The 25,482-nt window shown below is 42.8% G+C and overlaps 1 protein-coding gene across 3 annotated transcripts in view; it reads right to left on the bottom strand.

Annotated features, from left to right (window-relative positions):
* LOC126203261 (alanine--tRNA ligase, mitochondrial) overlaps nucleotides 1-25,482 on the bottom strand; it is a 101,919-nt gene that overhangs the window by 30,605 nt on the left and 45,832 nt on the right. For all 3 annotated transcript variants that reach the window (XM_049937517.1, XM_049937515.1, XM_049937516.1), the window contains 2 exons: nucleotides 22,990-23,380; nucleotides 5,682-5,868 (listed from right to left, as the gene is read on the bottom strand). In XM_049937517.1, coding sequence (XP_049793474.1) covers nucleotides 5,682-5,868; nucleotides 22,990-23,380 — 578 coding nt within the window. The remainder of the gene's footprint in view (nucleotides 1-5,681; nucleotides 5,869-22,989; nucleotides 23,381-25,482) is intronic.

The following is a 25,482-nucleotide window of genomic DNA, read 5'->3' as shown; positions in this document are numbered from 1 at the left end:
GGAAAAAAAAAGAGTAAGAATAACAACAAAATGTTGAACTATGATGTTTCAGAATGAAAATAAAAATAATAACAATATTTAGCATACGAATTTATTTCAGTTTACAAATCTTAATAATGAGCAAGGAAAGGGGGAGGTAATGGCCATGGGTTATTAGTAGGAATCAAATAATATCATTTGGCAAAAATGACTTGGGAACTGTAACTATAAACCACTTACTGGATAGTAACAAAAAACCGGGGAAGACGCTTCTCTGTTAAAATTAACTTTTGTTCTGTAACAGTCACGCATGAATGATAAGGAACAGAATACAAAGAGACATGAAGTTCTCCGGTGACTATTTTCATCAATAAACAAAAGCCATAAATTACTGACTGCACATTGCACTTATTAGTTTTCACGAGTCTTGATGTAAAGGACACTTTGTGGAGTAATGTGTCCACATGTCTAACAACAGATATAAACAAATTATTACACAATATGGAACATAAGTCTCAGATTTTTGAACTGATGCCTTCCTTGGGTGAAATGCTATTTAAGGATATGAAGACTGCTGTTACAATAAAAGTTGTTATACAGGTTCTCAATTTATGGCAAAATAATCCTCTTTCTCAAACTGACGATAAATCAAGTTACAATATAATCATTCACAGCTTAGGAGAAAGGTGTGGTTTAACTTGGGATTTTACAGTCAGCAGTGGATATGAAGGATGGGGTTTTTACAGTCAGCAGTGGATATGAAGGATGAATTCACCAATACTTCCTTAATAAATGCACAGCGCGTAAATAAATACACACTATAATTACAGTAATAATATACTTTCTGAAAGATTTTATTATGTTGAATCTCTAGAGGCAATGGCAACAATTTGGAATGCCAAAGTGCCACAATACTGATGACTAAAGGATGAGGGGGTATACTAAAACATAACAAGTGTGCAGGATATAGGATCTGCATGACTGGAGACTGAAACACAGTCATGGTAGTAATTATGTTCACATTGGTTGAGAAACGGGAAAGAGAACAATGGTCAGAAAACAGTATGCTGCAGGAGACTGCCGTCAGGTTGTCGTAGTGTGTGTTCTGTGATGGGCGGACGGCTGCCCTTCATTTGCGCAATGCGGCCATGTGTGCATTGTTAGATTCTGGGAGCGATGTCTCCCTGCTAGATTACACCTGGTACAAATGTTATAAGCAGTTAGCCCATTTTCTGCAATTGAAGGTAATTAAGTGTACTATGCTGCTGATGCTCACTAATCAACCCCTCAAGACTGTTGGCCAGGCTCGGTTTGGGAGTAGCACACAGGGTTTTTCTTGGCCAAATATGTGTATAGTTGTTAAAGATCTAGCCGTAAGGTGTATTCTGGGCTGTGGTTTTTTGCAGTTGAGGCAATGCTTATTGGATTATGCCTGTGGTCACTTCAGTTTTCAATTTAGGCCACAGGAAAGCTTTCAGTTCTGTGTTCATTGTGTTGGGGTGAAAGTCTGTAGGGGGAGTGTGCTACAGACAAGTGTCAATGTTAGACACCTGTTGGCAGATCAAGCTATGCATATGAACGAGGTGATAGGTGACGTTCCTGAAGTATTAACCAACAAGTTTGGCGTAAATAATAAAATCGAATATCATATCCAGCTCATTAATCAGCAGGCAGTGCGTCAAACCCCTTATCAATTATATCCACCTAAAATGCAAGAATTACATGAAATAATTGACGAATTACTTGTTGATGGTGCAATTCGTCCTTCTAATTTGCCTTATGCAGCACCCATTTTCCTGGTACCTAAGCTGGACTTGAACCAGGCTCATTATCAAATTCCCTCGGCAAAGGGTTCAAAGTCAGTGACAGCATTCTGTACTGGCTATAATCTTTTTTAATTTAATAGAGTACCTTTTGGGCTAGCTACGAGTGCAGCTGTTTTGTCATGTCTGTTGGATTCGGTTCTGGGGGCTTTTAAGTCAAAGTTCATCTATAATTACCTTGATGATGTAGTCATATAAAGTGCCAGTTTTCAGGAGCACCTTGTTCATCTCCATCATGTGTTTGGACATCTGAGGGAAGCTGGTTTGACTGCAAAACCCTCCAAAGTATCCATGGCTCAGAGCAATATATGCTTTTTAGGACACATTTTGTCTCGTAAAGGCATAGCCACTGACCACAGTCGAACCCAGTCCAGTCCGCAGAGATAAGAAAGCCAATGCTCTTTTTATTGTAATGGTTAACTTTTTTCACAAATTCATTCCGAATTTTGCCCAGATGGCTGCTTCTATCAACCAACTCCTTAGGACAAGAGTGAAATTTATGTGGGGTGAATCGCAGCAAGCCGCCTATGATACCTTGACGCTGGCTGTAAGTCCGGCTCTGGTGTTGGGAAATCCTGATTTTAATGCTCCATTCGTTGTTCAAACAGATGGCTCCAATGTTGGGGTGGCTGTGATCCTGTTACAAGAACAGGATGGGGAGAGGAGGCCCCTCGTGTATGCCTCAAGGGTGTTGTCACCAGCTGAGAGTTAGTAGTCGGTGTACGAATTAGAAGCATTGGCCATCATGTTCGCCTTAGAAAAATACAAGCTTTACCTGGAGCATCGTCGGTTCCATCTCAAAACAGACAATCGGGCCTTGAGCTGGGCGCTGGCTCTACCTCGCAAGACAGAGTGTATAGCACAGGGGGCTGTAAGGATTTCTGCGTTTCAATTTGATGTTCGTCTTATCAGAGGGCAACAGAATCAGATAGCTGATGCATTGAGCCAAATATTTCAGGTTGATGATGTGAGTGAAGAGCTGGAGGGCAATGCACAGCTTGTGAGACACACAGGTGTTTTGACAGATTCTGTCCTTGTTCGCCAACTTGAAAACAGAGCAACAGCAAGACCCCGAAGTGCAGCCAATATATGATAAATTGAATGTAGGCAAAGTAATTCTGGGATAGAGAAGGATTTCTTGTGTTTCTGCCCAAATAGGAGTGGGGGGCCAAGTTATGCATCCCATGGAGTTTAATTCCTGGAGTCTAAAGATTTTCATTATGTGGAGGTCACCTGGGGTACCGTAAGATGTGACTTAAGATCAAAGAGAAGTTTACTTGGAGAGGGCTGGACCAGGACATTCGAAAGTTGGTCACAGAGTGTGATTGGTGCAAAGCAGCTATGGCTGATACAGCTTCCAGGAAAGGGTTTTTCCAATAGACCTGCGAATTTCAACCAATGGACCAACCTTTTATTGATTATCTACACCCATTGCCCAAGACCAACAGGGGAAATCATTTTGTCTTCATTCTAGTTGATGCTTTCACCAGGTTTGTCCGGTAAATTCTTAGAACTGGTGTTTCATGTGCCACAATTATTCAGCATCTTGAGAAGATATTCGCCACTTTTTGCCCTCCTAAAACCATGGTGAGTGATGATGCACCTGTATTTAAAGTCCAAAGACTTTAGGCAATTCTGCTTTGACCACAGAATGATGCATGTTACTATAATGCCTTATTATCTGCAATCATCTTTCACAGAAAGGATAAACTGGAACCTGAAGTCCGCCCACATTACCATTCAGCATCAGAGAAGCAATGGGATTTGCCCCTAAATTGGCTGTCCTTTGCCTTTAATACCACCCACCATGAAACTCGTATGACCACTCCCATCAAATTAATGTTCTTCGTCTGATTGAACTCTCAGCTGGCCAATTTATGGTCACTGAATGATATGTTGCCAGCGCGAAGATGCGAAGGGGATAAAGATAAAATGGGAGGCGCAGCTAGGAACAACATCAAGCTGGTACATCATCAGGAGAAAGCCAGATATAACAAGGGTTGGCAAGCAGTTCTATTAAGGTACATCGTGAAGTGTTCTTCAAAAACCTTTGTTTTGGGTGCGAAGTCAAGGGAGTCAAAGCATCACAGAAACATTGTTACCATGTTTTGTAGATCTTGTGCGGAGGTTAAGGGGCTTTGGCCAGTGAACTTCCTGATGAGAGGCAGCAAGACAGGGCGAAGAACTACAGCACAACTGAGGAAGGTGAAGGTGGAGCAGGTAAACCTCGATCCTAGGGCCTTAAGCAAGGGAGATTCTGGGCACCCACCCCCAGTTCTGCTTTAACAGAAAGAGGGGGGGGGGGGGGGAAGGGAGGCTGAGCCATAACTTCTCTCTGGAATGGTTAGTGTCTCAGCTCTATCTTGTGCCCATGCTCTGCTGTGGTGCGACTGGTTTGTGATCACCTACTTAGGTGTGTGCAGAATGATTCGAAGGGGGATCAGCGTAGCAACGAGATGCAGTGGAAGTTACACTGATTAGCAAGAGAGGGCAGTGACTCAGTCAGTCAGTCATAGTCACTGCAGTACTGATCGCAGCCTGGTTGCTGGTGGGTCATGTGAGCCCCGAGTTTGTTTCGGTCATGTACGGAAGCAATGCTTGTGAGTGGACAACCTAGCGTGAGACTTCACGCTAATAGCAGAACTGGGGCCTTGCTATATCTGGAGGACAGTGTAGCCATTCAAAGGACTGAATACAACCATCTACATCCTATCACCGTATCAAGACTTCTGTCTGCTGCTGCCATCTTCAGCTGTGTTAATTCTGGTGGGTAAGCTGTTTTCTCTTCCAGGATCATTCTTGCATGATTAACTGTTGGCTGGCCCTTATGACTTTCACACTGAGCTGCAGTACCTCAAATGTGCTCTTGCATTTGTGTATGGGAGTTCCTCGCCCTGTAGGTGCCATTGTGGTTACAAGCACTATCTGTGTTTATTGTGTAATTTACTGGGTGTGACTTACAAAAGCTGTGCAAATTGTTCAAATTGTAAAGAGCTTGCACCAGAGAAATTTTGCTGGAGTAATATCTGTTTGTTTAAAACCCAATGCCTGGAAAGTTCTGTAAGTGTGACAGTGGCAAACTGTTATGTTACTTGAAGTACATTGTATTGAATAGCACCTTGAGTAGTCTTAATTGTGAGTCAGTCAAATTAATGGTAATTGTTGCTCTTGCAGTACTGGTTACATCTCCTCAACTATGTGCACAAGCAGTTCAAATTAAGCAATGCCGTTTTAGTTCTAATTTTAAAGGTGTAATTTTATCTTAACCATATAATGAGATGTGCTTTTATTGCTTTGCACACTGCTAGAGTATTTCAATAAACCTCCTATTGAAATCATTTGATCTTGACAGAAAATGATATCAAGTGTGGCAAAAAATACACAGAATTTGGCAAAAGTACACCGAATTTGGCATATAAATAATAACAAATCTGGCAAAAATAATAATGATTTTCACAAAAAATAACACTAATTTTAGCAAAAAACACCAATTTCGGCAAATAATAACACAGATTTTGGTACTACAATAAAATTTAAGTTTTCCTTTTCCTATTTACACTGCACCTCCATGGGTTCTCATTCTGGCCAATTACTCACTGAAAAGATAGTACAGGGAAACTATATTTAATTTAATGTAATTCGAACCTTGCAAACTGACATGGCAGTTCTCTATTAAGTTTTACATAAAATAAGCACAAAACGAAAAAGAAGAACTGAAGAAATGAATGACAAGAGGTGTTCAGACTGGACCTCCAAAATGGGAGGACAGCCCAAAAAACCAAACAGCTTGGGCAAGACTGGTCAAGATATACTGTCTGCCGAGCTGGTGAGAAATTTCTGCATTAAAAAAGTACTGTGAATAAGATCAATGGCACTTACCCCAGAAAGTCCCTCCAGACTACTAACTTCCTTCTCCAATTCCAGACCATTTTCCAAAACGGATAATGCTGTGGGACCAGTCACTGCGCGCAAGCAACGAGACCCCGATCCGGTTGATTGGAGTGAAACTACAGAAACGGCTTCTAAATCAGCTGTATTCAGGACATGTGTCCCACAGCATGGTTCCCTAGAGTGATGTAAGAGCACATGTACTAAACACAAAATTATTTACATGTAGTTGCAAAGTGATGATGATACAAAGATAACCGCAATATACATGCAAGATGAGGAATGTTTTCAAACCATTTTCTCTTTTTTTCTTTTTGCCTGGATCAAAAGTGATGTGAAAATAAGTCTGGATTTGTTTACCATGACTGAAGATTGCAGTATAGTCATGTCTTTATGTATGTGCAATAATCAAATCCTGAAATCTTATAACATTAATTAATTTGGGACACATTTCAAGCTACTAGTGGCTAATCTCCACTCATCAAGGCAAATAAATCACTTAAACACAGGATGAGGATTCATCACATTTTGACATCTTATAGTGGCAAATGTATACTGCCCAACAATTTGTAATGATATTCAATGAAAAGAGCACATTTTTTAATGTTTTGTTTATGTCATTGCAGGTTTCATTATGATTAAACATATGGCAGGACAGCACGCAACCATCGACCCACCAAAGCATTCTGCTATGGTATCAACATTTCAAAAACACAGGTCACCTCTGTAAGGAAAAAGCTCTGGACAACCAGGTGCTGCAGTTGAAACAGTGGAGAGTGTCCGAGGGACACTCCTTCATATCCTTCATAACCCAATGAAACCTACATGTTGTGCAAGTCACAAACAAGACATTGCACAGCCAAATGCATAGAAGATTCTGTGCAACCAATTACATCAGAAACCATATCATATACAGCTACCGCAACGTTTGCAGCCAAGTGACTGCATCATCAGAAGTGAAATTTTGTTAACTTTTCCAGGAAGCAATGAAATGTGTTGAATTTGCCATCTGATTCGTGTTTAGCGATTTGAGGGGATGATCCACATAGTTGGTCAAATGAATTGTTGCAATGCCCACATGTGGGGCATGGCAAACACCATTGTTACAGTGGAGGCTAAAGAGATCTTCAAAAGTAAATGTCTTCTGTGGTGTTACATTTACCAAAGTGTACGAGCCCTACTTTTTCCCTGAGAAAACTGTGATGTACCACAAGTCTGGTTGTTTCCTAAACTGACAGCTAATATCCAGAACCTCATATTCCAAGAGCTCCCTCTCGTTGGTATACAGTATCTTATTGCAATCCAAATGAGGAACTTCCAAACTAGCAGACTATGAGTGCATTCAGTGAAATTTGGCACTTTTCAAGTGAGCCCCAAGGTCTCATGACCTTACAGTTTGTCATTTGTTTTTCTTTGGAAACAGGCGAAAGACAATGTTCACCACCTCTCGTTGGCAACAACAATAACTCAACTCCATGATCGCATCACTGCTACGTTGGTGAACACTGACAGGTAATGCTCGAAAATACATGGTGGATGCAAAACAGTTTGTCTATACTGACAGTAGTAGTCCACATAGTGGTGCAGTTAGGGTCATGCACAAAACATCAGGTCATAAAGTTTCTAACATGTTTGCGGAAAGACTTTTCGATGCAGAGAAAAAATAACCAACACGCTGACATGTGTACATATTAAGGTATCAACTGTTACACCCTGTATATAGGTCAAATTTGAGTAATTCACAGATGTTTGTCATGTATCATTTGCAATGTGTAAAAAACTTCAAAAATTGCTTTTTCATACACTGTACCTTTTATGTCATACTTTTTGAAATACAATCACCCAAAACACAATGAATCTTCTGTAATGATCCGTTATATTTTATGTTAAATAAAATATTAACTGAATTATCTCTAGTTTGTTGAGTCTAGGTCTTTATTAGATCTGGATCACATGCCTCTTGCACGTACATCCACTGGTGACTCTGGGGATCAAGTATCTATCCTTGCTCTGTATAAGTTTTCTGTGCTGTTTTTAGTCATGCTTCACTTTGGACCATCTTTATAACATGAAGCCTCTATGCCACAATGTACTCTTAATAACATCTCAGCATATATGTATAACTTAGGAAGCTTAATTCATCAGACTACTCAAACCATCACAGCACAACACAACACCACTCTTACAATACTTGGGACTCGTATCATAAGTTTGGTTAAAAGGAACAGCAGCAGCCACTTAGCTTAAAGAACAACAATTATGTTGCAAGCACTCTTTGAAAAAGTGTTGAGCACTCTGCAAAATACATTATCAACAATCTTGCACAAGTGTTGAAGGTTATTGGTGATAGAAAGTAGGCTTCCAAACACAGGTTACATGCTTTTCCTAGCATATCATTAGCCCTGAGAAATATGTTACATCCACTCAATTGTATTAATGATACGTAATTATTGTAATGAATGGAAATTAAGAGCGCGCCCACACACACGAGAGAGAGAGAGAGAGAGAGAGAGAGAGAGAGAGAGAGAGAGAGAGAGAGAGCGAGAGAGAACCTGTAAGGGTATGTTGTCCCAGCTAACTGCACTGTGTCAGAACTGCAGCTCAACTATGGTGAGAGGCTGTGTCAGGTGGATTGGTTGAAGATAGAGACAAGGCAATGACCATGAGGGAGGGTTGGTGAATGGTGGCTGACAGGTGGGAGCGAGAAGCAGCAGGTGCACTGGAGAGGAATGCTGATGGTTCACACTTTTAACATGATTTAAGTAGCATGTTACTTCATTTTACCTCCAAATCTATCCAACACTCTTCCGCACACTGCTCCTGTAACTAACACACACACTCTCACACACACACACACACACACACACACACACACACACACACACTCACTTCTGACCGCCACCTCCACAAATCTGGTAATCACACAATACCATCCCAGACAGGAACAAATGAATCACATCCATTGACAGAATTTCGATCGCTTGTCATTTCAGGTGAAAGCATCTCACCATATACCAGCTCTGCTGCAATTTTTGTACAGCATTTTAAGTGGTTACAACCATCACTCAGCTGTCCCCTCAAACAACTGGGCAGCGCCAAACTGTGGCCGAGAGCAGAGTTGACCATCCAGTGGCAGAATGTGCTGCTGCGTACATGTATATGTACGTCTAAACCTACATCTACATCTGTTCTCCGCAATCGCTGTGAAGTGCTTGGTGAGAATACATCTCTATGTACCAGTTACTACGGCTTTTTCTCATTCCATTCATGAATGGAACAATGAAAACTGATTGTTTAAGTGCCTTTGTGCAAGCTGTCATTAATCTAATCTTATCCCCAATATTCCTATGGGAGCGATGTGTAGAGTCATCATTTAACCCTTTAGCTTCTCTGGACGTGTTAATGCGCGCGCCTTTGTATCTGACCCTGTGTGCTCTGAATGTTTTTACGCGCGCCACCAGTACTTCTACCTGGTACTCTGAGCACACAGGTAGAAAGACGTGCGCGTTAACATGTCCAGAGCAGTAAAAGCGTTAAGGCTGCTGTTGAAACACTATTATTACACTTTCTTGGTATAGGTTCCGTCTATCTTCAAGAGTCTGCAAGTTCAGATTTCAACAGCTCCTTGACACTCTCCTGTGGGTCAAACAAACCCGTGATCATTCATGCTGCCCTTCTCTGTATACATTCAATATCCCCTGCCAGTCCTATTTGGTATAGTCCCACACACTTCAGTAATATTCTAGGATGGGTTGCATGAGTAATTTGTATGCAATTCTTCTTTGTAGACTGATTACATTTCCTTAGTATACTACCAATAAACCAAAGCAGGCTAAATGCTTTGCCTATGACTGAGCCTACGTGGTCATTCTCGTTAGTGTCCCTACAAAGTGTTATACCCAAGTATTTGTATGAGTGTAACGATTCAACTGCGACTCACTAATATTATATTCAGTAGATACTATGTTTTTATTGTTTTGTGAAGTACACAGTTTCACATTTTTTAACATTTAAAGCAAGCTGCCAATAATTGCACCATTTTGAAATCTTATCAAGGTTGGACTGAATATATGCATAGCTTTGTTCACACTGTATTTCACTGTAAATAACAGCATTATCTGTGAAAACTCTGAGGTTTTATTAATATTGTCCACAAGTTAATCAATATAGAACATAAACAACAAAGGACCCAGCACACTTCCCTCAGGTACACCTGACGTTACATCTACATCTGTCAATTGCTCTCCATCCAAGATATTACGTTAAATCTTCTCTACCAAGAAATTCTCAATCCAGTCACATATTCTTTCTGATACCTCATATGATCATACTTCTGACAATTAACATAGATGCAGTACCAAATCGAATGCTTTTCATTAATTGAGAAATACTGCATCTCCAGACTGCCTTGATCTGTGGCTTTCAGGATGTCATGCAAGAAAAGTGCATGATGGGTTTCACATGATGTGCTTTCACAATCCATGCTGGTTGGCATGGAGAGTCATTCTGCTCCAGATACCTCAGCATGTTTGAGCTTACAAGATATTCTAAGATTCTACAACAAATGGATGTCAAGGACACTGGACAGTAATTTTCTGGATAACTTCTGCTACCCTTCTTGTAGATAGGTGCAACCCATGCTTTCTTCCAACTAATGGGCACTTTTTTTGTTTGAGGGATCTGTAATAGATTACAGTTAAGAGGGGACTAATACAGCTGGGTATAGAATCTAATAAGAATTCCTTTTGCCCTTGGACTTTATTTTATTTTGATTATTTTATCTGTTAGTCAACGCCAGTGATACTACACTACTGGCCATTAAAATTACTACACCAAGAAGAAATGCAGATGATAGACAGCTATTCATTGGACAAATATATTATACTAGAGCTGACATGTGATTACATTTTCACGCAATTTGGGTGCATAGATCCTGAGAAATCAGTAACCAGAACAACAACCTTTGGCCGTAATAACAGCCTTGATACACCTGGGCATAATAACAGCCTTGATACGCCCGGGCATTGAGTCAAACAGAGCTTGGATGGCATGTACAGGTGCAGCTGCCCATGCAGCTTCAATACGATACCGCAGTTCATCAAGAGTAGTGACTGGCGTATTGTGACGAGCCAGTTGCTTGGCCACCATTGACCAGACATTTTCAGTTGGTGAGAGATCTAGAGAATGTGTTGGCCAGGGCAGCAGTCGAACAATTTCTGTATCCAGAAAGGCCCGTACAGGACCTGCAACATACGGTCATGCATTATCCTGCTGAAATGTAGGGTTTCGCAGGGATCGAATGAAGGGTAGAGCCACGGGTCGTAACACATCTGAAATGTAACATTTACTGTTCAAAGTGCCGTCAATGCGAACAAGAGGTGACCGAGAAGTGTAACCAATAGCACCCCATACCATCACGCCAGGTGATACACCAGTATGGCGATGACAAATACATGCTTCCAATGTGCATTCACCGTGATGTCGCCAAACACGGATGCTACCATCATGATACTGTAAACAGAACCGGGATTCATCGGAAAAAATGACGTTTCGCCATTCGTGCACCCAGGTTCGTCGTTGAGTACACCATCGCAGGTGCTCCTGTCTGTGATGCAGCGTCAAGGGTAACCGCAGCCATGGTCTCCGAGCTGATAGTCCATGCTGCTGCAAACATCGTCAAACTGTTCATGCAGATGGTTGTTGTCTTGCAAACGTCCCCATCTGTTGACTCAGGGATTGAGACGTGGCTGCACGATCCGTTACAGCCATGCATATAAGACGCCTGTCATCTTGCCTGCTAGTGATACGAGGCCGTTGGGATCCAGCACGGCGTTCCGTAGTACCCTCCTGAACCCACCGATTCCATATTCTGCTAACAGTCATTGGCTCTTGACCAACGCAAGCAGCAATGTCGCGATACGATAAACCGCAATCGCGATAGGCTACAATCCAACCTTTATCAAAGTCGGAAACGTGATGGTACGTATTTCTCTTCCTTACACGAGGCATCACAACAACTTTTCACCAGGCAATGCCGGTCAACTGCTGTTTGTGTATGACAAATCGGTTTAAACTTCCCTCATGTCAGCACATTGTACGTGTCGCCACCAGTGCCGACCTTGTGTGGATACTCTGAAAAGCTAATCATTTGCATATCACAGCATCTTCTTCCTGTCGGTTAAATTTCGCGTCTGTAGCAAATCATCTTCGTGGTGTAGCAGTTTTAATGGTCAGTCATGTAATATCTACTTCACTCATCTTTCCAGTGGTACGAGAATTCAGTTGTGGCAATATTCTTGCATTTTCCTTTGTAAAGGAACATTTGAAAACCGAGATGTCAGCTTTGCTTTGTTACTCTCAACTTCAGTTCCGGTTCCATCCAAGTGACTAGGCGCTACCTTTGGTGCCAGTAACAGCCTTTGTATATGGCAAGAATTTCTTTGGATTTTTTTTTTTTTTTTTTTGTTTTTTTTTGGGCACACAACTTCAACGGTCATTAGCACCCAGACTACGTTAGGAATGCACTGCGAGGCACAAGTTTAAAACAGCAACTAAAAGGGAAAACACGATAAAAGATCGACAGGCATACGATTAAAAAAAACAGCATAATTAAATGTCCTTAGAAAGGTGTGTCAAGTTCATAAAACGAAGAACGTGAGCAGCTGCTCATGGGTCATCCGCTAAAATGGCATCTAGAGTACATGGCAGGTCAAGATCAAGACGCAGTGTGTTAAAATACGGACAGGACGTTAAAATGTGGCGGACCGTCAGCAATTGCCCACATGGGCAGAACGGCGCCGGCGCAGCCGTCATCAGATGGCGATGGCTGAACCGGCAGTGTCCAATTCGTAACCGGGCCAAAATGACCTCCTCCTGCCGAGAAGGGCGGGAGGAGGACGCCCAAGCCGCGGGAAGAGGTTTCAATGCCCGAAGCTTGTTGTCCGTAAGTGCGGCCCAATCGGCATGCCACAGCGATAAAATGCGCCGACAAATTACCCTGCTACAATCCGACGAAGGGACACAACAAGAAGCTGTCCGAGGCTGGAGGACCGCAGCCTTGGCCGCGGCATCTGCAGCTTCGTTCCCAGGGATACCGACATGGCCAGGAACCCACATAAAGCTAACCAGAGAACCGACGTCCACCAGCTGCTGAAGAGAACGTTGGATCCGGTGCACGAAAGGGTGAACTGGATACGGATCACTGAGGCTCTGGATGGCACTCAGGGAATCGAAGCAGATGACATAAGCAGAATGTCTGTGGCGGCAGATGTAAAGAACAGCCTGGTAGAGGGCAAAGAGCTCAGCTGTGAAGACCGAACAATGGCCATGGAGCCGGTATTTGAAACTTTGTGCCCCGACAATAAAAGAACAACCGACCCCGTCATTGGTCTTTGAGCCATCTGTATAAATGAAGGTCATATTAATGAACTTCGAACGAAGTTTGTTAAAGCGGGAGTGGTAGACCGAACCGGGGGTAACCTCCTTTGGGAGCGAGCTGAGGTCAAGATGAACGCGAACCTGAGCCTGGAGCCAAGGTGGTGTGTGGCTCTCGCCCACTCGAAAGGTTGCAGGGAGTGAAAAATTAAGGTGTTGAAGGAGGCGACGAAAGCGAACTCCTGGGGGTAGCAGGGCAGAGACATACAACCCGTATTGACGGTCGAGGGAGTCGTCAAAAAAGGAACGATAAGACGGGTGGTCGGGCATTGACAGTAGCCGACAGGCATACCGACAAAGCAGTATATCACGCCGGTAGGTGAGTGGCAATCTGCCAGCATCAGCATGAAGACTCTCTACAGGACTAGTATAAAACGCTCCGATCGCAAGTCGTAAACCCCGATGTTGTATGGAGTTGAGGCGGCGTAAGATGGATGGCCGTGCAGAGGAGTATACGAAGCTCCCATAGTCCAGCTTGGAGCGGACGATCGACCGATATAGACGAAGTAGGACGGTTCGATCCGCTCCCCACGACATACCACTGAGAACACGGAGGACATTTAAAGAACGGGTACAACGGGCAGCCAAATATGACACATGTGGAGACCAGCTAAGTTTCCTGTCAAATGTAAGACCTAAAAATTTTGTTGTCTCCACGAATGGGAGAGCAATGGGACCGAGTCGTAAGGACGGTGGGAGAAACTCTTTGTAGCGCCAGAAGTTAATACAGACAGTCTTCTCGGCAGAAAAACGGAAGCCATTGGCGACACTCCAGGAGTAAAGACGGTCAAGAGAACGCTGAAGACAGCGCTCCAGGACACGCGTACGCTGCGCGCTGCAATAGATGGTAAAATCGTCCACGAAAAGGGAGCCTGATACATCAGCTGGGAGGCAATCCATTATTGGATTGATCGCTATGGCGAAGAGAGCGACGCTCAAAACTGAGCCCTGTGGCACCCCATTCTCCTGGTGAAAGGTGTCTGACAGGACAGAACCCACACGTACCCTGAACTGTCGATCCATTAAAAAGGAACGAATAAAAGGAGGGAGGCGACCGCGAAGGCCCCATGTATGCATGGTGCGGAAAATGCCCGCCCTCCAACAGGTGTCGTAAGCCTTCTCCAAATCAAAGAACACAGCCGCGGTCGGGCGCTTCCGCAAGAAGTTATTCATAATGAAGATTGACAGGGTAACCAGATGGTCAACAGCAGAGCGGCGCCTACGAAATCCACATTGTACATTGGTAAGTAGGCTTCGAGACTCGAGCAGCCAAACCAAACGAGAGTTAACCATTCGCTCCATCACTTTACAGACACAGCTGGTAAGCGAGATGGGTCGATAACTGGAAGGCAAGTGTTTGTCCTTCCCCGGTTTAGGAATCGGGACAACAATAGACTCGCGCCAGGATGCGGGAACCTGTCCCTCAATCCAGATGCGATTGTAAGTACGAAGAAGAAAACCTTTACCCGCAGGAGAAAGGTTCTTCAGCATCTGAATATGAATAGAATCAGGCCCTGGAGCGGAGGACCGTGACCGGGCAAGTGCGTTTTCGAGTTCCCGCATGATGAATGGGGCATTGTAACTTTCACGATTCGAGGAGCGGAAGTTAGGTGGCCTAGTCTCCTCTGCCTGTTTGCGGGGGAGGAAGGCAAGGTGGTAATGAGCGGAGCTCGAAACCTCTGCGAAAAAGCGGCCGAAGGCATTGGAGACATCCTCAGGGGCTACAAGGACGTCATTCGCGACCATCAAGCCAGAAACTGGTGAGTGGACCTTAGTGCCAGATAGCCGGCGCAGGCTACCCCAGACAACAGAAGAAGGAGTAAAACTGTTGAAGGTGCTTGTGAAAGCAGCCCAGCTGGCTTTCTTGCTTTCTTTAATAATACGACGACACTGTGCACGTAACTGTTTATAAGTGATACAATTCGCCACTGTAGGGTGGCGTTTAAAGGTGCGTAAAGCACGTCGACGAGCACGTAAAGCGTCTCTACATGCTGCGGTCCACCAGGGGACCGGTACGCGATGTGGAGAAGAAGTAGGGTGAGGGATGGAATATTCAGCAGCAGTGAGAATGACTTCCGTGAGGTGTGCGACCTGACGATCGCAGCTTGTGAAGGTTTGATCCTGAAAGGCCGCCCTGGAAGAGAAGAGCCCCCAGTCTGCTTTGGAGATGGTCCAACTAGATGAGCACAGAGAGGGGGTATGCTGCAGGAGATGGATAACACACGGGAAGTGGTAGCTCGAATATGTATCAGAAAGTGCATACCACTCAAACCGGCTTCCTACTAGCAAACAGCTTGCGAGCAGCCGAGGTGGACACTTTCTCTTTAACCCGAATTTCTTGGATACAGCGTTCTTCCTTATAGATGGGACAGTCGCGGGAGGACGCTGCATGGTCACCCTGACAGTTCACACAACGAGGAGACGGAGGTGGACAGTCACCCTCATGGGCATCCCTGCCACAAGTGACACCTTTAGCCGCATTGGAACAAGACTGGCGAGTGTGATTAAAACGCTGACACTGGTAGCAGCGCGTAGGTGTCGGGACATAAGGGCGAACAGAAATAACCTCGTAGCCCGCTTTGATGCACGATGGCAGCTGAACACTATCGAAGGTCAAGAAAAGTGTCCAGGTCGGTACAAGGTCATTGTTGACCTTTATCATGACCCTATGGACAGCCGTCACGCCCTGCTCAGCGAGGAAAGACTGAATCTCCTCGTCAGTCAATCTGTTGAGGGATCTAGTATAGACCACACCACGAGACGAATTCAAAGTTCGGTGAGCCTCCACCCGGACAGGGAACGAGTACAGGAGTGTGGCTCGAAGCAGTTTCTGTGCCTGAAAGGCGCTCTCAGTTTCTAGTAACAAGGTACCATTACGCAACCTGGTACACGACTTGACAGATCCGGCTATGGCATCTACGCCCTTCTGGATAACGAAAGGGTTGACAGATGAGAAATCCTTTCCGTCCTCAGATCGAGAAACGACGAGGAACTGTGGGGCAGGCGGTAGTACTTTTGTCACTGGTGGCTGGTCATGTTTCCGTTTGTGGGCAGAAGTCGAGAGAGAAGAAGAAGAATCCATTGCGGAGGAATCCCCCATGATTGCCAGCGTCTCCGATGGCGCGCTCCTTCCTTATGGGGACCCTCTCAGAGGGCACTCCCGCCTTAGGTGAATGTTTACACCTCAGGTCACACCTCCCGAGAAACAGACGGAGGGACCAATCGGCATGGTCAGAAGGTATCAGCTCAGGCAATCACCCCTCCCCGGGCCTGGCCTTTACCAGGGGGTACGTGCGTGCCTTACTTGTCTACCCAGGGCGAGGAATTACGCGTTACCCCGTCACCGGCTACACGTGCGAACGCGTGGGTCGGCTTTCAGGCGCGCACAGGGAGGAAGGAAGAAGAGGAAAAGGAAGAGAGAGAGGACAGACTGTCTCAAACGCCAAGGCGGAGACCAGAGAAGGCAAGGAGAAGAAGGCAAGGAGAAGAAGGCAAGGAGAAGAAGGCAAGGGAAAGAGTAAGGAAGACAGTGAGATGGAGAAGAACAAAGAAAGGAACCAACCAAAGGAAGGAAGAAACGAGAAGTGAAAAACCAAAAAGATCACAAATATAGGTCGTGGAACCGTCCGTCTCCGGACGCAGGCGCTAACTACCCCCTTGAGGGGGATGGACTCCTTTTAGTCGCCTCTTACGACAGGCAGGAATACCTCGGGCCTATTCTAACCCCCGGACCCGCAGGGGTTGGATTTTGTGAAAGATCATTTGATAATATTCTGCTGCAGTAATTACTGAAGGCTTCACACATTGTTCTCTTGACTGCCACACACATTCCATTATGCTTTGTTTTATTCCTATTGTGCAGTAGTCTCTGTTTCTTTAGAATTTTCTTTACAGTAACTGTAGGCCAAAGAGGATCTCTCCCATGATGAACTGTCTTACTAGATACATATCTATCCCATGCATGGTCAATTATTCTTTTAAAGTTGAGCCATAGTTCCTCTACATGCACCTGTCCTGAGCTAAAAGTTTCAAGTTACTCACTGAGGTCTGATACTATTACTTCTCTGTCTAGTTTGCTGAATATATAAATCTTTCTGCTTTTTTTTTAGTTGCCCTTTGTATTTTGGTATTCATTGTTGCTATAGCTCCCTCATGGTCACTAATACCAGTTTTGATGTGGACTTCCCCAAAAAGTTTAGGTCTGTTTGTTGCCTTAGATCTCGTATATTTCAGTCATGGGTGGGGTTCTGAAATATCTGTTCTAGTTGTTTTCAAGAGAAGGCATTTAATGTTTCACAGGACATCTTGTTGTACCCATCATTAACAAAACTATAATGATGCAAGTTGATTTTTGTATGATTGAAGTCTCCTCCAATGCTTATGGTATCATTAGGGAACTCATGTGTAAGTGAACTACAGTTTTTAGTTACATCAAGAGGAGAATCTGGAGGGCAATAAAAGGGCCCTATTATCATTTTTTGCCCACCATTGATACTGAGTCTTGTCCAAATACTCTCACATGCTGCTTCAATTTCCATCTCAGTGGATTTGAATTTCTTGTCTATTGCAACAAGTACATCACCTCCAGGTCCCCTTTACCTATCCTTTCAATATTTACTTAAAATTTCCCCAAACATCTCAGTCCTGTCAATTTCAGGTTTCAACCAGTTTTCTGTAACTAGAACCATGTGAGCTTCACTGCTTTTCAGGAGCCATTCAAATTCTGGCACTCTGTTAACCACTAGTATTTTAATACCCTCACCTATTGGAGGCATTTCTTTCAATCTTACACTGACACTTCTGGATTTGGCGGAGAGTCACCTACACTAAAAAACCTTTTGTGCACTCCACACACAGTCAGCTACTTCAGTAGCAGCCTCTGAAGCATAGCCGCAGCGATTACGGAGATCTGATGTTTTACCGGATTCCTGATATTCACGGTACACTCGTGAAATGGTCGTACGGAAATAACCCCACTTCATCGCTACCTCCGAGATGCTGTGTCCCATCACTCGTGTGCCAACTATAACACCACGCTCAAGCTCATTTAAATCTTGATAACCTGCCACAGTTCTCAACCCTATCATGTACATCCAGGAAGTCACAGTCTACCTTGTCACAGAAATCTGGGAGTGTCTGGTACAAGCCTTCCACTCGACTGAAAAGTGGGGGACCACGATCTGTTCTGGGGACAATTCTGAAGATTCTGAGCTTCGTTGAAACTCCACGAGCAGGGCTGGTTTTCTCAACTCTCTCTGCTGGTTGCTGGAATGATCCAAGTATGACCTCACAACCCAGATGACAGGCACTGTTTATTCCAACATTTATCAAAATCTGTAGTTGGTTGAACCCTGTTCCCTCAATAGCTGCCAGAATAGTCTCATCAACATGCTGAATGAGGCCACAGGCATACACACTGAGTGTATCTGGTGCTGCTTCCCACCCCTTGTTTCCATTTCCCTAAGCAGTACCATTATTCACTTTACATCTGACTGAACTGTCGACAATTAATTAACCACTACCCTTTTTCTGTTTGCCTCCTCTTGACAAGGGACAAAGCAGGTTTCCCCAAAGTAGGTGAAGTTTCACTGAAATACAGCACCTCAAACTTGTCTGTTACAGGAATCGGTACAACACTCTGAGTCCTCCTTGGTCCCTGTCTACCCTGTATTGGATGCCTGGACCCAACATTGACACGCCACTCACAATCAAGTGGATGGGTAGCGATGTGGCTTGTATTTCCTGCAGAAAAGACAGTATCCACAGAAGAGGGAAGCACTTTAGGTATCTCTGGTACCCCTGATACAAAACTCCTATTAGCCCTCCCAACTCACCCATCTGTGGCAGCTTCCAATAACTTAACAGTCAACAGGGCAATGTCCAGCTGCTTACAAATAGTAACCATTTCATCCCCTACCTGAGAACAGCGAACACAGTAGGGCTGCATTATGCCTGGTACACTATTTTACAGAACAGTAAACAATTTATGGCTGGTGCAGCATTTTACAAACAGTAAACAATTTATGGCTGATGCAGTATTTTATGCTAAGCTTCTTGATTCTCTTTTAATTTATGAGTTTCACAAGCTATAAAAATTATCAGCAGTCTTTTGGAATTTAAGTAATTTATAGCCAAAATTGAGATCTATTATGACAATAGAAAACTCGAGATAAGTCTTGCTACTTCTCTGAAGTGTTTTTCAGGTTATAGTTACTAAGAAAGTTTGACAGAAGCATTTTTTATGATAAATGTAGTCAATATATACTCCTTTAAAAAGAGAGAACTAATATGACATGATACGTTACTTACTCACAGTAACTGTAAATCGCAACACTAATTTATTATAAAATAAGTTATACAAAATACTCGTAAACTGCAAAAATCTTTGCAAGCATTTGAAATTTTGCAAATTACACCTTTCTCACATAAACATACAACAAAATTTGGGAACAATTATTTGTGAATGAGCACAGTTAACCTTACAGCTGACAAATTAATGCTATATAATATAATACCTTCCTGAAGATCACAGGTTACATTTACAATTGATGATTCAATACTACACAATATATCTCGACACCTGCACAAGTTTTGATAAAATCACCAAGAAAACACATTTAAATTTTACACCAGGTTTTTGTATCTAAGTTTTTGAAGTGAATTTATGTAATGCACGTGATTTTACTCTAAGACAAAGGAACTGCTGGGAGTTGGCTTGCATACATAACTGTAGGCAAATAAATGTGTGAACTGCATAGATTTTGCCACTAAGCTTACGTTGCACCCCCTTTCACACTAGTGTGCCAATTTCAGTATATCTTACAAAAATAATGTGAAATGTCACAGCACAACAGACACACATATGCTCAGGGTGGCTATAACTTGCTCGATTTCAACAGCTGCTTCACACACGTGCCATTTCGATCCTTCCACCTAACAGCAGTTTCTCTGAATTACTTAGACAGAAATAGCCCATGAAACACATTCACTGATCTTGTAAGCACTCCCAGCACCAGCCTCTGCTCTCCCCTGCCCACGCCCACATCCACCCCTGCTCCATGACCCTAATTTCACTCATCCTGCACTCACATCATCTTCTCTACAGTCTTTCTCTAGCCCTGCTCCATTACCATCTGTCAACTCACTCCTCAACGTCTTCTTGCACAAAGCAGAACAAGCTCACTGCTTTCCTGTGTTGTATACCTTCTGCTTCTCACTCCCAGTTGTGAGCCACCCTTCCCCAATCCTGTCTCTTCTCTCCCTTTTCTTTCTCCACCTGACACAACCTATCAGTCCATTCAATTTACAGTGTCATCTGGCGCACGTGCGTATGTGCACGCGCACACACTTGGGTGAGGGGGAGAGAAAGACAGACCGAGAGAGAGAGAGAGAGAGAGAGAGAGAGAGAGAGAGAGAGAGAGAGAGAGAGAGAGAGAGAGAGATATTGTGTAAATGTCAGCAAAGTTCCAAGTCTTGAGTATCGACAACTAATCATCTCAAGTGTTAAGTGAATTTTTGCCCTTGCCGCTTGAATGGAAAAAAGTGAAAACTGTTTATGTTGAGATGGTTCAGCACTTCATGAATCTGAGTTTTCCTTCGTTCTCCCAAAATATTCCAAGCAAATTCTAGAATGGTGCTTACTGAGTGGAGTCGTAGTGCCTGCTCTGTTCGCAACCACCATCTACCATTGTGGTGTGAGGTCTGAAGATGGTCTAAATCAGACCTCATAAAAAAAAGAAGTTTCTTGCAGTTTTGATTGTTCATGTTCATTTCTAAGTAACATAAAAAATAATAAAATAAAAAACATTGTACTCAGAGAGTATTGAGATGCAAGCATTAGCCTTCCTTTGTGCATGACCCCATTACAAACTAATTGAAAATGAAAGGATCTAAAGTAATACCTGCAAACAACTTATTTGATGAGATGGAGCAGTGCGTTGCAGTCTGCTGTGCTTTGTTGAGACAGTTTCCAAATGTAGTGTCTCCCATGAGAGAGTTATTTTCTGACAAATGTGCGATATAGTTCAGTTCACAAAAGAGGAATGTGGTTTTTTGGCCTACAAAAAATCCTCATTATTTGCGAGAGCTGCAGAGGAACCTGTCTCATGTTACGATATGAACCAAGGTGTCATCATGAGTCCTGCCCAGACCTTACCATGCCAGACTACTCATTTTGGGGAATGGCATAGTCCTCTGTGGCTCACCATCATTATGGGACTACAGAGGGATTATGCAAAAGTGTTGAAGAAGCTTTTGAAAGTGTAACTCCTGAGATGTACCACAAGGATGACACAAAGGCACACAGACATCTTTGTAAGGTGAGATGCTGCACATACTCATCTGGTGGATGCACTGTTGTTATATGTAAGTACTTCAATGTACAACACGGAGTGTACCTAGGCTATGGGGAGCTTTTTGAACATGCTGTACTTGAAAATATCAACAGTGACGAAGATGGTAAAGGTAAAGGTAAAGGTGCACTCTGCAGTGCAAGGCTGTCACTGGGCTATTGGCCTGTTGGCCTGGCTGCTGGTAGAATGAAACCCTTTCTTCATAACAGCACTCGGAATGGGAGGTTGCCAGGTCCATCGGTCTCTCACCTCCAGGAAAAATTACCGGTTCCTTTGCTAGGAGGCGGAGTGGACGCGAGGCCATCCTGGAGGGACTGGAACAACGAAAAATATCCACCCCTACCCAAAACTGGACCTGGGACATTAAGCATCAGACCCTAGTGCTCTACCTGCTGGACCACTACAGTCACAATATGGAAGATAATACAGAAGTAAAGGTACTGTATTTCATAGAAACCACAATAGGTGCACAAACTTCAACTTAATGATTCTATAGATTGGCATGTATTTCATGAGAATTCTATAGTCATTATCAAACAGGCTAAAAAACAGGAACAGCGCCAACAGGGGTATTTTTTCTGTGGTATAAAGTTTGGCAACGTGTCTATTTTTCACAGTGAACTGGAGGGTAGTTTCGGGGAACCAGTGAGGCAAGAAATGAGATTATGTAATTTGAGTGCAAAAACTGAAATAATTCAGTTTTTTTCATTGATTATTTATGGTTACTTTGGGCCAGGAAAGTTTGCTTTAAATTGCTTCTGCCACAGATTTCATATTTTTTTGCTATTGTCTTGGGATGAGGGTTGTGATGATCTACAGCATAGTTGATCTACAGCACAGCCTTAGATTTACATTAGGCTGAAAGTTGATTGTTCGTTTATGAACAGGCCCACACCACAAATATTTAAAATAAAGGTTTTCATTTCAATACTGTGATGTGGGACAACTTAACAATATTTTTCCCTCTTAGGGCCCACAGCACAGATATAACCTCAGGGTCTATAGGTATAAAATGCAACCTTGCCAGTAGTGATTATTAAATTGTCAAATAATTTGTAAAGACTGGGCACACTGATGATAGTAAACACTTTTCATATCTACTATGACAGAACAACGTTCTATATGGTATTAAGAGAAATATTCATTACATAAAATTCTGACAATACCTAAGGCAAATAATACTTGACACAAGTATTAACAATGTAAGGAAAAATATAGATTGCTGCTCACCATGAAGATGACATGTCGAGTAGCAGAGAGCCACAATGAGAAGACATTCATACAAGCAAGCTCACCTCACGCACATGGTCGCCACCTCCGGCAGCTCAGAACGGAAGCATTCCAGTCCGAGCTGCCAGAGATGGTAGTCATGTGTGCACTAAATGTGCTTGTAACAGAATTTGCATTGTGCCTATCTCCAACTCAATGTGTCATCTTTGCGGTGAGTAGTAATCTATTTCTTTATACTTTTGATATTCCAATCTGGAGTTGCAATTATCTGACATTAGTATTACCTGGACACAATTCCATCTTCTGATTCCACCTCTATGAGATAGATGCCCTGTTCTGGATAAACTTCTCCAGGCACACACGTAACATTTCCAAGCATCAGAAGCTCATTTTCAGAAACAGACCTACGCTTCACCAGTAATTTACTGCTGATAAGCTCTCTAAGTGCTTTCTCCAGGATCTTCACTTGTTGTGTTCCAAATTCCTCTCCATAAACTGAGAAATCAAAAAATAGGTCCTTGCTGGTCACACGGCTTGAGTTCTGACATGTCACTGTCAAAATTCTTCTTAGAGCAGCATTTATTAGGTGAGTCGCAGTGTGATTTCGCATGTTAGCAAGTCTTTTGTCACAATCAATACAAAAGGTAATTTCATCACCGACAGACACAGACATATCTGTAAAATATGAGCAAACAGATAGACAGTTATGCACCATTCTCCCCTATAAAAGCAATGAAAAGTGCACAGCATACTATTACTATCTTGCACTCAATTGTGAAAAATTGACAAATAACAAACAGAAAAACATACCTGCCATTAGCTAGCATATGTGTAGGATGAAGAAAAGACTAAATAGAAGTTTTCCACTTCACTGTCTAAAAATTTGCTGTTATGAAACCTTTCATTAATACTTTGAGCAGAATGAATCACCATGCCATACACGCTATATTTAATAAAATTTATTCGCTCAAAGTCTTATGTGAAGGAAAACTACTTTTATTTCTCTGCATTGTTGATCACAATGTGTGTCAAATTGTTTTATTTTGCTGTTTATTAATAAACACATTAGTTGCCATTTTAAGTCAGGAAGAAAATTATAAATTATACCTACATAATTTAGTAAAGTGGTTATTTTCTAAACAAGGCTTGTGACATGTGAATGAATTTATGAGAATGGTGACAGAAACGAAACTTCATTTATTCAGTACACAGTGTTATGCAGACATCATTACGGAGAACTCACAGGAAGTTAATACGATAAACTGCTTCTTAATGCTCCATAAGTAACTTTTTGTCATTAATAATAAGTAGCTTCAGATGTTTATGAAGGACACACACACACACACACACACACACACACACACACACACAATTTATTTAGATTTAAAAAAACTGAAAATTACAATTTTACATAATACACAGAGAATGTGCTACTTTGCAAAAGACCTCAGGTTTCTACAGTTACACTATTCAGTTGGTGTCCATCTGTTACCGCAGACTTAATGATTACACGAGTACATCTGCGGAGCAACAGTTGTTTCATGTCTAAAATGAACTGGTTCTTTTTCCCAAATGTCTGAATAATGTTAGTGTGTCAATACAGTTCACCGTGGAGGAGTTGCATATTAAGCTTTCTTTGTAAGCTGTTCTTCAAGAAAGAAAATGGTAGCATTGGTCACAGAGTTTAAAACTTTTAGCATAAAATAATAATAATGTCGTGTGACGAGGGCCTCCCGTCAGGTAGACCGTTCGCCTGGTGCAAGTCTTTCGATTTGACGCCACTTCGGCGACTTGCGGGTGATGGGGATGAAATGATGATGATTAGGACAACACAACACCCAGTCCCTGAGAAGAGAAAATCTCCGACCCAGTCGGGAATCGAACCCGGGCCCTTAGGATTAACATTCCGTCATGCTGACCACTCAGCTACCAGGGGCGGACTACTTTTAGCAGAAAGAGCAAGAAAAATCTGGATCAGGGTTGCTCTGAGAAGAACTGGAGTATCTCAGTAACACTTCTGTAAAGAGCATGTACTCGCTCTCTGACACAGGAAGTTACACAGTCATGACTATATTGATGTATAGCCAGTGGAATCCATGATCTTTATACTCTTCATGAAAAAGTCCACATAGGAAACATCGTGGAAAAACAGAATATCCGTGTACTCTATAGACACTCATGTCCAAGGGTGACAACATGTTCCCCAACTACTAGGAAGAGCACAATGTATGGAAAACAGAGTAGTTAGGAAATGGTGCACTTCGGTCGTATTAAGAAAACAATGGAGCAAACTTGTTAATGGCCTCTCAGTTTGGCTTTTTAGGGAATTATCCATAAAGGAAGTCATACTAGATCTCACAAATGATGCCCTGGCAGAGCTTAACAAGAAAAATTATTACATTGGTGTATTTTGTAACCTTTCCAAAGCCTTTGATTGTATGCATCACAACATCAATTGATTCCTCTTGCACAGAACAAGCCTTACCTTCCTAACAGAAAGCAGAGGGTCTCTCAGACAGACTGTTGCAGGTAAGAAGCTAACCACACATTTGAAGGACATAATATGGGTCCCACAAGGATTGACATTGAGAAAACCCTTGTTAATGTACATGAAAGATCTTCCATGGACTTCAAAGGCTGGTTCAAAAACTTCAATGTTCTCTTACCATAAATGCAGCCTAAACGCAGGGTCTGAATTCGATCTTACCAGACACAGCTCAAATGAAAGCTGAATAGGCCTACAATTATTGGTTTACAGCTAAGAGTTTAAGCACTCA

The sequence above is a fragment of the Schistocerca nitens genome, chromosome 9 (genome assembly GCF_023898315.1).
Source record: "Schistocerca nitens isolate TAMUIC-IGC-003100 chromosome 9, iqSchNite1.1, whole genome shotgun sequence".
Classification (NCBI taxonomy): Eukaryota; Metazoa; Arthropoda; class Insecta; order Orthoptera; family Acrididae; genus Schistocerca; species Schistocerca nitens.
The sequence above is the reverse complement of the archived record's forward strand: the minus strand, read 5'-3'. Positions and strand labels throughout refer to the sequence as shown.